At 52.4% G+C, this 14,670-nt stretch overlaps 1 protein-coding gene across 1 annotated transcript in view; it reads right to left on the bottom strand.

Annotated features, from left to right (window-relative positions):
- Positions 1-13,516, bottom strand: part of CDX1 (caudal type homeobox 1) — a 15,576-nt gene extending 2,060 nt beyond the window's left edge. Inside the window, exons 1-3 of the mRNA XM_004686567.1 lie at positions 13,003-13,516; positions 12,649-12,730; positions 4,325-4,406 (exon numbers count right to left, since the gene is read on the bottom strand). Of these exons, the coding sequence (XP_004686624.1) occupies positions 4,325-4,406; positions 12,649-12,730; positions 13,003-13,444 (606 nt within the window). The 5' untranslated portion in view covers positions 13,445-13,516. The remainder of the gene's footprint in view (positions 1-4,324; positions 4,407-12,648; positions 12,731-13,002) is intronic.
- Between the last annotated feature and the right edge of the window lie 1,154 nt (positions 13,517-14,670).

Genomic DNA, 14,670 nt, shown 5'->3' with positions numbered 1-14,670 from the left:
GTCTGAACACTGGAAATAGGGAGGGACCTAGCAGGGAGGGAGCCCTGAGACTACAAGGATGTCAACTGCTCCTTTCTTAGTGCAAGAGAGAAGAACAGGGAAAAGCCTCCACAGAGGCTCTGCAGAGGCAGAGGTGGAGGCAGGGAGTTTTCTGGAACCCTCTGGGGTATAAGACCTTCATTCCTGCCAAATGCCTGGCAGATGCCGGTCTCCAAAACCAAACAGAAAGGACTGAGGACCTGTCAGTTTTCTCAAAGCGCTGGCCCTGCACACCAAGCCCTGAGCTGGGGCTGCCCCCGGGGTGGGGGCTGGTCTGCTGGAGCCACCCTCAGGCACAGAGCAGAGCACCCCACTCTGCCCACAGCCAAGCCTTGGGGTACTATAGTGAGCACATTTACAACTCCCTGCCCTTGGGAAGTGGAGGGAGACAGACAAAAATAAAATAAATGTGGAAAACATTTGATACATTCATTGATGATTTCAGAAGACAGGGAAGGACTGGGGACTTAGGGAGGAGTTTTTGATTTTAAACAGAATGGTCCATGAAGGGCTGAATGAGAGGGGATTAAACAAAGATCTAAAGGAGATGTTAGAAAGAGCTAGCCGCCCTCCAGAGTTGAGGGATCCAGATGGCGGGAAATACTAGTGCAAAGGCCCCGGGGCAGGAGCAGGTCTGAAGAGTGAGGAAGCTGGAAGGGCTGAAGCCAGGGAGGGGAAGTGGCATGCATGCCACGGGCTTTGGGAAGCCTCAGTTTTATTCAGCCACTGCGGGGTGTGAGCAGACCCCGGTCTGACAAAGACGGTGAAGGCGGCCCTCTTACTGCTATGTGGAGAGAAGATGGGGAGAGGAAATGGAAGTGCAGGCAGACCACGGTAGCCCAGAAGAGACAGGGAGGGGGCTCGCTGCCCTCTATAGAGCTCAGCCAGGGCTAGAACTGGGTGCGAAGACCATCTGGGGATAATGTCAGCGCTCTCTTTGGGGCTGGGACTAAGGTCTGTCTGGAGAGTGTATTAAGAGTCAGACTTGGCCTGGGTCGGTGTGGGGCTGACTAAACACCAGTTTCCTTTGTAAGAAGTTGGGAACGTTAGCTATAAATAGGAGGCACAGGCGAGCACTTCCAAACACATGTGTGCCCCACCTGGCATGAAGGGTCTCTGTTCCCTCCCACCTTACCAAGTACCCACAACAGCTCGACTCTAGCCTTCCCGGTCACGGCTCTGGCCCTGCCTGTCCCTCAGCACCCTGTGCTAATTACACCCCCCAATTCCAGTCCCCACCCCTCCATCAAGCCCACACTGCTTGGCAGGAGAGCTGTGGGGCTCTCTATGGCCAAGCGGTTGTGTGGAGACAGGAGACAGCAGATGTTCCTGAGCTCTTTTCCTTAGATTTCCTGCCAGAGCAGCAGAACCACAATGGCCGGACACTTCCATATCCACTGACCTCAGCCCACCGCCTGACACAGCACGGGACAACCTTGACCTGCAGCCAAGTCTGGCCTAAGCAAGGGACGAGGGAGTGGCCGCCAAGGCCTTGGCTCCAGATGGGCCCCTCCTTGGCTGAGGAAATTCAACACTGGCTCAAACACAGCTCTGCCTGATGTCAGCACCCCCAGGGCCCAGTGGAACTCTGAATCCACAGCTCTCCTGGGTTCACTGAGCTAGAGCGAGAGGAAGAAACTGGGGTTCACGATGGTTCTATAGCTGCCGGAACTCCAAGTAAGAGGAGTCTCTAGTCCTTCTAATCTGACCTCCTTGTGTAGGTGAGCCTGGATTTGCCTAGGCCATACCATCTGCTCTAGAGTGCTTGTAACTCAGATCACCAGGTTTGGGGACTACAGAGCTGGTCATATAACAGACATTACCTAAGCACCCCTGTAACAGACATTCCCACAGCAATCACCCCATAGTGGCTCCTCTGGGAAAGGAGAGGCCAGACCATGGGGAGAACAGGTCCCTGGAGCCCTGGTAAGGCTGGACAACTGACTGGCCAGGGCCTCGACAATGCCTAGAAGACTCACGCTGCCCCCAGGAGGAAGCTTGAGATGGGGGCCAGGGGGTGAGGTTCCCCAGCTACCCAAACTGCAGCCTGAGAGTATAGATGGTGATTATAAGACACCCTTTCCTTGGTCATCCAGCTCCCATCCTTTTTGATGAGTAAGCAGGGCCCATTGCACCATTTCATAGATGGGGGAAACTGAGGCTCAGAAAACGGCCCTTGCCAAAGGCCAAAATGGGAGGCATGGAGGGAAACTGGTTCTACCTGCACAATTACTCCTCTTAATTCTGGCAAGGCTACTGGTCATTCCCCTTTTGAACCCAGGAGAGAGGCTAACTAGTCCAAGACCCTGTTGATCTTCCAACTGGTAGAGCTTCTATCTGGTAGAGCTGCTCAAAATACAATTTTATTGCTAAGAAAATGGCTCTGTAAAAGTACAGATGTTTGATGTCATGCTGTGTGGTCCAGGGAACCCCAGACTCTATTAGGCAGTGAGAATTGGAACATGCTCCTTGGAACCCGACTTGGTGACATCTGGATTCAGCCAGCATGCAAATGACTTTTGACTTGTTAATCCCACTTTTAGAAATTGACCCCACAGATAAAGGCCCAAATGTGTAGATATGACCACAGCAATGGGCACGTCTCCAAGTAGGGAACTGGTTCTAGAAGGGGTGGTACATCCATGGACATGTTCTGCAGCCTTTAAAAAAAAAAGCTGGGCTCTCCCTGGTGACGCAACAGGTTAAGCACGGCATTATGAAGCTCTCCGAAGCCACTGCAGCACGAGTTAGATCCCAGCCCCGGAGGTGACCACATGGCGCGGCAGACCTCTCCTGACCCGCCCGCTGCTCCCCTCAGCAGTGTACTTTGTTGATCTGCCTATTCTGCTCTCCAGTCTGTTTCTGGTGAATCTTCTCACCCACCACACCTCCGGCCTGTACCCCAGTTCTGTGAGCATAAATAAAAAAACCACTAAAAAGAAAAAAGAAAAGAAAAGCTACCATTCCGCAAGTCCTGATCTGGAGCCATTTCTAGGATACAGTGTTAAGGGTCGGGGGAGCAAGATACAGAAGATGGTGAGATATATGTAGGCATTCACTGCAAAGCCCTGCGTCTTGCTGCCTGGCAGATGGAGACGGCCACTTCCCCTCTCTGAGCCTCATTTGCAGTATCTGTAAAATGGGGCAATTACTATTCCTTTTTATACAAAAAATGTGCCATTTTTTTTTGTAAAAATGAGGGAGACACACATTTGTGTACTCACAGAGTTTTTGCTGACAGCATATACCAATGACAGAAGCCAGTAATTAGGGGGGCCTCGGAACTGGGTCTGGAGGTTGGGGAGGCATAGGAGGAATCTTCAGGATGTTGAAATATTTACCATGCACAGGTGGAATCTGTTTTGAATGACAGTATAGAGCCCTGGATTCTGTTTCTGAGCTAGAACTGGCGACTACCCTAAGCCATGCCCCCTCCCTCCTCTTGTCAACACTTGTGCCCCCTCCAGAGGCCAGGAGGGCATGCCTAGGGAGGCATGTGAGAGTGGCAGACAGGGAGAAGGCCCAGGGTGAATGATTAACAGGGCCCTGAGATGCTGGCGCTAAGGGGAGCTAAGAAGTCTGGGCACAGGTGACAGGTGACCCATGAGGGCCAGCCACTGCCAGCCACCTAGTGAACAACCCTCTGCCAATGCCAGTGACAGGGTGGGGAGCCCCTGCTCTGCAGGCATGAGCCAGGGAAGAGCCTTGGGTAACTCACCCAAGCAAGAGGGTTTCTCTCTGCTGGGGGTGCAGACTTCACAGGCATCAGGTTGCGTGGACCGAGCAAATGTTGTGTGGATCGAGCAAATGTCCCTGCAGCACAGGGACCCTGGAAACTAAGGTCAGTGGGTCCAAACCTGGAGCAGCGGTCCTGGAACTGCCGGGAAGCTTTTTGAAAGCATAGATGCTGACCCAGAAACTCAATTCAGTGGGGCTGAAACGGGCTGGGCACTAGAAACTGGAGGGGCTCTCCCAGAGACCCAGACCTGCAACCAGTTGGGCAGGCAGACCTCTGAGGTGACGAAGCCCAGCGTCTCGCTGCCTGGGGGGATGGAGACAGTCACCTCCCATTTCTGAGCCTCATCTGCAGTATCTGTAAGATGGGGCAGTTACTATTCTAACTGTCTACATGTCCACACGTCAGCATACGTCTCTCTACTCCCTGTGATGTTGTGGGACTGCCATCTGATTTTACAGGTGACAGCAAGTGGAGCCCCACACATCTGGCAGGTGGGATTTAAGCCCCTGCTGGTGGCCTAAGAAACAGGCCAGGAGCCTACCCTACCATGCAGTCAGTGCCTAGCACCGTGCCTGGCACGTAGTAGGTGCGTGGCGAAGGAGGCGAAGGAGAACTGCCTCCCTCAGTTCTAATGGAGGCAGGATGAGCTCATAGCCGGCATGCTGCGAAGAGATCTGGGCTGCGTGTTGGATAAGACTGTTTATTTATCAGCTCCCTTCCAACTTGGAAACATGAGGCTCCTAATGTTTGTTGATCCGCTGATTGTGTTTGTTATTATTGCTAAAAGAATTCTAAGGACAGTTTCCCTGTCTAAGAGTTGATGTAGCAGGTTTGTCCAGCTGGAGGACAGGGGCTGGCCTGGGCCAGGCCAGGACAGAGTTCAGCCTCTCCCCCAGGGCGAGGTGGGTGACTCCAGGAAAAATGAGTGCCTCGAGCTCCACACTTCATTGCCCTCTTCCTGCTGGGTTTGTGGCCCTGCAGGGTGACACTGCCTGGTCTTCAGGGCCTGGAACACAAATCCAGCCTTGAGCTCCCCACTCAACCCATGACACCTCCCTGTGGGGTCCAGGATCAAATAACTACATCAAAAGTCCCCCAGCACACACAAAGCAATTCACACACGCACGTATGCATGCACACATGTCTGTTAAAAATACCTATGCCCAGGCCCTCCCTGGTGGCGCAGCAGGTTAAAGCACAGCACTAAGAAGCTAAAGCCACTTCCTCATGAGTTCAATCCCCGCCTGCCCCGGAGGTGACCACATGGTGCGGCAGACCTCTCCTGACCCGCCCGCTGCTCCCCTCAGCAGTGTACTTCATCATTCTGCCTGTTCTGCTCCCCACTCTGTCTGGTGAATCCTCTTACCGTCCCTGCACCTCTGGCCTGTACCCCGGCTCTGTATGCATAAATAAATAAATTACAAAAAAAAAAAAACCTATGCCCAAGCTCCACCCCAGATTTGCTGCGCCCAAATCTTCCTGCCATCTTCCACAAGCCCACTGCAGGATTCTAAACCAGGCAGAGTTGTAGGTCCCGGCCCAGTTCTGTGCCATCTGTGTGGTTTTCATTAAGCTCTTCTCTCTGGGTTCACTTTCTCCTGTGCAATAGATGAGGGTTGGAGTCCACTCCTAGGGCCTAGAAATGCTAGAAGTTCTGTGCAGCAATTAAAGGCTCGATAAGGACCAGGGCCCACGTCTGACCATCTGCAAGTCAAGGACTTGACAAATGACTGAACATCTTTGCGTTAGGGATGTGACAGCAGCTTGTAAAGGGCAGCTCTGGAGAGACATGACATGAGCTATTTGCGGAAGCAGATGCTGGAGGGATCCCTTGGGAGAGGGAGGAATGTTGCTTGGTGGGAAGTCACAGGGCACGGGGCACACTGGCCTGGAGTGGGGAGACCAGGCCTAGTCACCAGCTGGGCATGTGATGCTCAGTGTGGGCCTGTTTCCCCATCTTTACCGGGGCTTGGCAGTCCGACCTGGCCAGATGGACACTGGACAGATGTCCTTCCTGAGTCAGAAGCTCACTGCTGGACCACAGCTGGGTCCTTGATCTAGCTGACTGCCTGTCACAGGCTGCTGCCACAGCCCCTCACTTTGGTTCTGCAGCTGAGGTGATGCTGGCATGAAGGTGGGCTAGAGAAGGATGGCCTGACCAGCCCCTCACAGGACCCTGCAGCCTTAGTAGACTTCTCCCCACTCTCTCCCCGCCGCCACTGGCATACTCTTTCTGATCACAGGCCCCCACCCCCGACCATCTCTGTAGCTTCCTCCTCCCAGGCCACCTCTATGCCATCCTTGCCTGCTCCTTTTGGCTCCCCCCACCTGACTGTGGTCAGCAGAGAGATGGGTGCCCGACCCTGTGCTGGCAGTGAGGACTGAGGCAGGTCACAGAACTTGTCTGAACCCCAGTTACTATGTAAAATGAGGACATGATGCCTCCCTTGTACACAGAGCTGCAGAGACTACATGTGGTCATCTATTTAACAGGCTTCTAGTAGTAAAATGTGGTAGTGATGATGAAGACGGTGACGAGAGTGAAATGACTAGAGACAAGAGGCAGGAGGAGGGGCCCCATCCAGAATAGATGAACTTACAAACTCTGGGGAGGGATTTTCCAGGGCCTTCCCCTAGGACAGCGATTAGCTACATGTAGCTATTTAAATTGAAAGTAAATGAAATTAAAAATTCAGTTCAGCAGCTCTCCTGCCTGCCTGTGACTCTACGGTGCTCTCCTTCTCTTTCTTCTTTTCCTAATAAACCTGCCCTCTTAAGAAAAAAATAAAAATTCAGTTTCAAGGGTTTGATAGACACAGGCAGTATCAATACAGAACATGGCATCATCACAGAAAGTTCTAGACCAAACCACCAATGAGGTCAGATGCCAACATCCACAGAGCAGCCCTGAGCAGACTGTGCTGGCGCTACCTGCAAAGCACCTCTAACTGTACCTACCACCCATTGACAATCTTCCTAGCTTTTTTTTCTTGCCAAAAATAATGGGTGTTGACCCTCTCTGGTGGTGCAGCAGGTTAAAGCACAGCACTAAGAAGCTAAAGCCATTTCAGCATGAGTTCGATCCCTGCCCCAGAGGTGACCCACATGGCACAGCAGACCTCTCCTGACCCGCCCGCTTCTCCCCTCAGCAGTGTACTTCGTCAGTCTGCCTGTTCTGTTCCCCACTCTGTCTCTAGTGAAGCCTCTCACCACCCCTGCCCCTCTGGCCTGTACCCAGTCTGTATGCATAAATAAACAAATCTTTTAAAAAAAAATAATGGGTGTCCTTGGCCCAGAACAGCTCCTTTAAGACATGTCAACAGTCACTGCTTTCCTTCAAGTCTTCCAGCATTCATGATTTAGGTCTCTAAGCTGTTTCCAGGTGGAGTTTCTGGGCCCCTGCCCATGCTCCTCTAGGCTGGAAATAAGGTCCCAGCCTAATCATCCACAAGCATGGGTCCTGGCTTCTCACATTGGGGTGACAGTATAGCAAGGGAGTTTACACTCTAGCCCTGTTCCGACTCATTGCAGACCTTGATGAATGCCCCCCAGCTGTGCCTGGCACCCTGTATGTGCTGAAAGAGTGGGACCAGGCCAGCTTGCTTACCTGACCTACAGAGGGCCTGGCACACACAGGCCTCCTGCCTCCTGGTCTTCCTCAGCCCGAGGGTGGCCGCTCCACTTCCAGCCACCCAGGCCAGAAGCTCACACAGCGCCTCCCAGTCCTGTCTCCCTTGTTCCCCGCATCCAGTCCATCAACCTGAGAATCTGTCCAGCCCCATTGCTCCATAGCCTTCATCAAAGCTACTAATCTAGTGCAAAAATGTTGCTCTGGTATCAGAAGTAGGTATTTTTGAGAAAAAGTGCTGAGCACACGCTGAGTGTTCAAGAGCGCTAATGAATGTTCTCATTACTCTGATATTAATTCTGATTAATAGGCATTACTTGTTGACTAGTTCATTCCCTCTTTCACAGAGGGGGGGTTGAAAATGAACAATCAAATGAGGTCATTACAAATTGGTTAATATGAAAGGAGGCAAGTGTGGAGTTGAGGGCAGGGCTAAGGTGGGAGAGGTAGAATCCTCCTTTAGTTTAGGGGCCATTTCCTGGAGGAGGGGAAAGTTATGCCAAGACCTGAGGTCGAGAAGGAGGCTTGTACATCACAAACGGGGGAAAATATTCTAGGAAGAGAAGAAAGCACGTGCAAAGGTCCCAGGGCCCTGTCTGCCATGTTCTGACTAGAATCCCAGCACCTAAGAGAATGTTTACACAGAAGAGACACTCAGAAAGTGTTGCTGCCTGTCTGTCTGACTGACTGACTGACTGACTGACTGACTGACTGACTGACTGAGACAGAGAGAGGTAAGACTAAAGAAGCCAGCAGAGCTCCGAGCCTGGGGTGAGGGGTTTGGATTTGATTTCAAGCTAAGGGAAGTCCCTCGAGGGGGTGAGCTTGACCTGTCAGTCTCGGTTAACATGAATGCTTACTCTGTCAGTGTGGATGCAGAGGGATCTATATTTGGGGTGCCCCCTACAAGCTAGAGGGTTTACCATGATGGCACTGACTCCAGAGAAAGTGTTGTTGTCAAATCTCAGGGCTGAAATTTGAGAGGCCAGTCCATTAAGACAACTTCCCACTGACAGGCAGACCCTGCTGCTAACAGATCCATTTTGGACCTCAGAAACATCCCCCAAGCCCTCAGAAGCAATAACTGCAAAAGAAGGGGGGGGGGGGAGAGAGAACACGCAACCAAAAAAAGCTTCCACCACCTTCTAACTGGGTCATTCCCCTTCCCAGCTACATCTGAGGAAGGAGGTGTCAAATGTAGCTTCTGCCTTGACAACCAATATTAAGCAGTTCAGCCCCTGCTGGGCCCACCTCCCCCCACTCTCCAAGCACTGGCCTCCTTTTTCTTCACCTGGTCTGGATTGCAAGCTCAGGTCCAAGTGTGTTTCTTTATTTGTTAGACTTGCTGTCTGGGTGTGAGCTGAGTGTTGTCATGTCCCAGCTGTGTGAGGCTGGGTAAATACCTTACCCTCTCTGAGCTATATTAACTCAATTAGCAAAAGAAGGTTAATAATAGATCCTCACACCTCTTAGCATCATGAGGCTTAGTGAGATCACCCATACAGAATTCTGAGTGCCTGGCACTTGGCCAGTGCCATGGTTATCAGTTTCCACGTGAGCTCCTGCAATGGGCAGGTCATTGTAGAAAGGCTGGCAGTCAACTGGCTAGTACTGGTCCTTGAGAGTAGATAACAGATGGTAGATAGCAGGGATATACCACACGGGCCATGGTAAATGTTGTTAAAACACGGTTTTGTGCAGTGTTTGAGAAGGAAGAAATACAGGAGGGCTTCCTGGAAGAGGTGGTCTTGGACCTCCCTGGTGGCACAATGAATTAGGACACAGCACTGCAAGCTAGGCCAACTGCTTCAGTGTGAGTTCAATCCCTAGTCCCAGAGGTGACCCACATGGCATGGCAGACTCCTGACACCCGCTGCTCCCCTCAGCAGTATACTTAACTGATCTGCCTGTTCTGCTCCCCACTCTGTCTGTGGTGAAGCCTCTCACCACCCCCTGCACCTCTGGCCTGTACCCCAGTTTTATATGCATAAATAAATAAATCTTTAAAAAAAAGAGAGAGAGAGGCCCTCCCTGGTGGCGCAGCGGGTTAAAGCACAGCGCTGAGAACCTAGGGCCGCTTCCACATGAGTTCGATCCCCGCCTGCCCCGGAGGTGACCACATGGCGCGGCAGACCTCTCCTGACCCGCCCGCTGCTCCCCTCAGCAGTGTACTTCGTCGATCTGCCTGTTCTGCTCCCCGCTCTGTCTCTGGTGAAGCCTCTCACTGCCCCTGAGCCTCTGGCCTGTACCCCAGTTCTGTATGCACAAATAAATCTTAAAAAAAAAAAAAAAAGAGAGAGAGAGAGATAGTCTTAAAGAAAGCAGCATTTAAATAGGAAAATAAAAGGAGAGTGGGTACATGGGTGAATTGGTGGTGGGAAGCCCACGAGGATTACAACTGAGATGGAAAAAGGCATAAAACTATGTAAAAGTAAACTATTATATAAAACAAACAAATAAATAAAGGGGGACAGGGATCAGACAGCTCAGGTTGAGGGAACCAGACTGCAGAGAAGGAGTGTGAGGTGTACCCTAGGGCACTCTGGGGACAGACAGAGTTGGTCATAAACATGAAGGTCATAGACACAAGGTACCTACTGTGTGCCTGGCTCAGGGCTGTGCTTTCCGGCACTGTTGCTTCAATAGCAGTCCTATTTGCCTAAAGTTACACTGGAAATAACAGGCTCAGAGAACTGATGCAAGTTAACATACTGAGGCTATGTAGCTTCTAAGAGAAATGCAATCCAAAGCCTAGCTCTGAACTACCCTGATAAGCATCTCTGTATCTAGGCAAACTGATGAGAGGATGGTTCCAGTCATGGGTTGGAACCGGGTCTCAAGAGGGTTCTGAATATTGCAGAATGCTGGTGGGACAACAGACAACACACAAATAAGTGTGTGAGTAAACTGAGATGGTGGATAATGCTCTGAAAGAAAGATGGTGGGTATGCAGGGGAAGTACTTTGAGAAATCATGGAGGACCTCCCTGAAGAGGTGACCATTAAATGAACACAAGAAGATGAGACGGAAGTAGGCCTACAAAAGTCAGGGGAGGAGTATTCTGGGAAGAGGGAGCAGCATGTGCGTGAGACCAGCCAGGGGTGGCATTTCTGAGGAACTGAAAGAAGACAGGTGTGGCTGCAACATAGCAGGGAAGGGGTGAGTTGCTGAGAGAAGAGAGGGCTGGCAGGGTTGATTAGCAGTCTTGTCCAACTCAGAAAGGAGAGTAGACATTGCCCTAAATGTGACAGGAAACCACTGGAAAATTTTAAACTGACTCATCCAGCATCTATCCCAGCCCCACCTCTGCTTGTATGAAACTACAACATTCCTTATGGGGTCTGGGCTTCAATCCCCATCCGAATGTCTGTTCCTTAACTGTCCAGTTGCAGACAGTCCAGAATGCTGGAGGGTCAGAAGGAAGGGAGTTGGCATTGGCCAAGAAGGGTCACGGGCCTATAGCCAGAGACATTTGGGGGTGGGGTGAGGTGTATGGAACATTCTTCTGCTGCCTCAGACAACAGCAGTGCACAGGAAATGCCCCTGGAAAACCCTGTATCTTCATTACTCAGAGAAGAAACTGAGGCCAAGGAGGGGAGAGCCAGGCTGCAGCTTCCAAGGCTGAGGCTCCTGTGTCCTGGGGCAGTCACATCCCTGGAGCCTGGGGAAATCCCAAACCTCCCTTGGGAGGTTTGCTGGGAGAAAGGAGGGAAAGGTTTTTGTTTTGGAGAGGAGTTAGTCTCAGGACTCCTGTCTACCTGGGAACAACAGTTGCCAAATGCCCTTGAAGCCCAGAGCTGAGCTGGGTTTGGCAGCTCCTGTGTCCACAGAGCTGATCTACCTGACAACACCTAGCCTGGGGACTCCCCCAGGCTGCCTGCCACTCCTTGGACCCCAACAGGCCCACTGTCTCCCCCACACAGAGATGGCCCCTCTCCCAGGAACCTTCCCAGCCATCTCCTAGAGGCCTGCCCAACAGAAAGCAAGAACAAGAAAATGCTTCCTTCCCCAGGACCTTCCTGCAGGGCCTGCAGTCCCAGACAGCCCCTTGCATAGAATCGGATGCAGGCGTCTCAGCCAGGACTTATGGCTAAAACTGGGGACTCTGAGAACCCCCAAAATTGTATGCCCAAATAGGCAACACTTTAAGGAGACATTTCCACCAAAGGGGACCTTTTGGCAACTCAGACAAAGGCACCAGATCCTTCTCTCTCATTTCACAGATAGTAAAACCGAGACCCAGTGAAGAACCCATTAAAGAGAAGCGAATTAGAGCACAGGCTTAACGCCGCCAGCCTTGGTTCAAATCAGCCCTGTTCTTCACTGCTTCTGCTTCTTTGCGGTAGTGTCAAAACTTCTACACCATAGTTTCTTTCTCTTAAAACTGGAGGTGATGATAATACCTCTGACAATGTGGTCAGAATTAAATGAGTTAATACAGGCAGGCGCCTGGTCTATTAGTAGGAGTTCCATAAATATTTGCTGTTAATATTTAGCCAAGGTTTCAGAAATGAGTGGCGAAACTGGAGCGTAAGCCTGGTCCTCTGAGGCGCCCAGGAGGTCTGTGTCCCTGGGACTCTCCAGAAAATGGTACATTACAGCTACATCTGTAGCTACTGATCACCCCTCCCCAGCATCTGCCCAGGGTGAGTGTGCGAAGGTAGAGAGAGGAGAGAGAGGAGGCGGGAAGCCCCAGGCGCTCTCAGCTGGAGGAAGGGAAGGAGGAGCGGGACATCAAAGGGTGGGCAGGTCGACTTCCCGCCCCCAAGGCCAGGTGGCCTTTGTCAGGACAAGCTGGACACAGCCAGGACAATGGAGCATGGTGTTCACTTCCCCGCCAACAGGAGTCACTACAGAGCCAGGGAGCAGCCAATGTTACATGACAAAGCAGGGGACCTATAAAGGAGGTCAGGCTGCCCCTCATTCAAGCAGGGCCTTTGTCCTGCCCCCATCCCCTGCCTTTGAAGAGGGTGGATCAGAGAGCCCTGCCTGGGGGCAGGAGATTCACAGGCTCAGGAGCCAAACAGCAGCCACCTTCCCAACTGCTCCAGCTTCCCCTCCCCCAGGGTCAAGAGTTCAGGGAAGGCCCTGGGATGGTTAGGTGGGGACCCCCTCCCAATTTAACCCAAGGGGGCTCTTTTTTAGTTCAAAGGCTATGACCCACCACTGATCTGTCCACAGCACAGCTAGGAACAGACCAGGAGAGGAAAGTGACCTGCCCATGTTCAAACAATCTGCTCACTGGTCCTTGGGGGTGGTGGTGGGTGGTGGTGGTATGAAGCTCTGCTTGGGGTTGTAATGGGGTGAAAGGAACAGATTGATCACTAGGGATAAAAGTCAGGTCCCTGCCTCACAACCCAGGGTCCCGTTTCTTCACTTCCTGAGGTCTCAGTTTCCCTGTTTGTATTAAGACAGATTTACTAAGGGTATGGAAGGCTGGCGTTAGAATGGAGATGCTGAGCCAATACTCCCCGGGGTGAGAGGGTGGGCGAGGCCAGGGCAGAGATGTGACAGGGGAGGGCCAGCCTTGCCCCAGCACCTGCTGGTGCCCAGAAGTGCAACCGTAGGAGGCACAGGGCGAGAGAGGGGTCCTTACCACTGCCACCGCCACCTCCCGCTGGTGCCACGCTGCGCCGCATCCATTCGTAAGGTGTCCGCCTTTGCGCTCCCGGCGAGGCTGGTGCGCCCGGGCTGCCAAGAGGCTGTACTAGGAGGCCCGGGCCAGACCCAGAGGGCGCAGGCATCGGGCTGAAGTCCGGAGGTGGCCCAAACGCCAGTGGCGCTGGGCTGGCGGCCGGGGCCGCGGGGCCCGGGCCATAGGCGACTGCCCAATCGTCCTTGGGAGCCGGGAAGGGTGCGCTCCAGGCCGCCGGGGGCGCGGGGGCCGGTTCCACGTGCGAGTAGCCGGTGAAGTCGGGGTACTGTGGGGGCGCAGGGGGCGGGGGACCGTAGGCTTGCGCCCCCAGGCCGAGACTTGCAGGCCTGGCGGGACCGGGGTACACGGGGGAATCCTTGTCCAGCACATAGCCCACGTACATGGTGGCCGCGGGGGCCCCCGCGCATGCTGGGCCCGGGAGCCGCCTCCACCGGCCGCCCCGACGAGCCACAGCTCACCTGAACTCGCTGGCCGCCCGCCGCCCGCCCCACCCAGGCCTTTTATAGCTTCGGGCCCCGCGGCCTCAGCCCAGGCGGCTTTGCATTTCAAAGCTGGGGGAGCCTCCCGGCTGCGAATCAAAGGGGGAATCCCGTCCGGGGCGGGGGGTTCAAAAGGAGACAAATTGCTGCCCCGAGAGGGAGGTGGACGGACTGGGGGCCCGGGAAGTGGTGGGGGCGCCCAGGGCATGTCCCGAGCGAGCATATAACAGACAGAGACCTAGTGGTCTAGTGACCCAAGCACCTTGTCCTCCCACTGTCGCCTGCGCGGTGACTATATTGCACAGGTAGAGAAAAGGGGACCCAAGGCCCAGCCGACCCAGGCCTGTAACACTAGCCGCTGTGATCAGCTCGCTGGAAGGAGAGCCAAGTCAGCTTCAAACAGGTTTCTTCTCTGTAAGGTAGCAGGCCCTAAATCTTTTGCCAGGAAAGATGGGGGGTGGGTGGTGTTGTCTGGGTATGGGTCACGACCCCTCAAAGTCTCCATGGAAGCTGTGAGTATTTCTCCTGGAAAATGCACATATGCACATACAGCAGTCTGCAGATGTTCAAGGAGCTGGCTCTTGAGGAGGTGGGTAGGGGCAATGTGTGGGACATCCTAGAAAAATTTTCACAACTCTATTGACAGCTCTTGGCTTTCCTTTATGTTAACGAGAAATTTCAAACATACACAAAAGTAGAATTGTGAGTGAACCACTTCATATTACTATATCCATCCCCTAGTTTCAACCATTATTAATTTTTTTATACCTATTTCCTTGTTTTGCTTAAGTATTCTAAAACAAATTTCAAACATCATGCCATTTTACCTCTACCTACCTCACAATGCATCTCTAAAACACTTTTTCTTACACAATGTACCATTATCACATCTAACAAAATTAACACAAATTCCTGGGTATTATCTAACACACCGTTCATTCTCAAAATACTCTAGTTGAACAAAAAAAAAAGTCTTTTTAATAATTACTTTGGGTGAACCAAGACCCAAAAGCTCTGGTCTCTTTATTATATCTGGGACCCCATGGAATTTTTAATGCACCTTCCCCCCAAAGACTGGCAGACTTTATAGTTATATAAGTGACAGGGTTTGGGGTGGACAGTTTGAGGG

This window comes from Condylura cristata, unplaced genomic scaffold (assembly GCF_000260355.1).
Source record: "Condylura cristata isolate star-nosed mole 26May11 unplaced genomic scaffold, ConCri1.0 scaffold00021, whole genome shotgun sequence".
Lineage (NCBI taxonomy): Eukaryota > Metazoa > Chordata > Mammalia > Eulipotyphla > Talpidae > Condylura > Condylura cristata.
The sequence above is the reverse complement of the archived record's forward strand: the minus strand, read 5'-3'. Positions and strand labels throughout refer to the sequence as shown.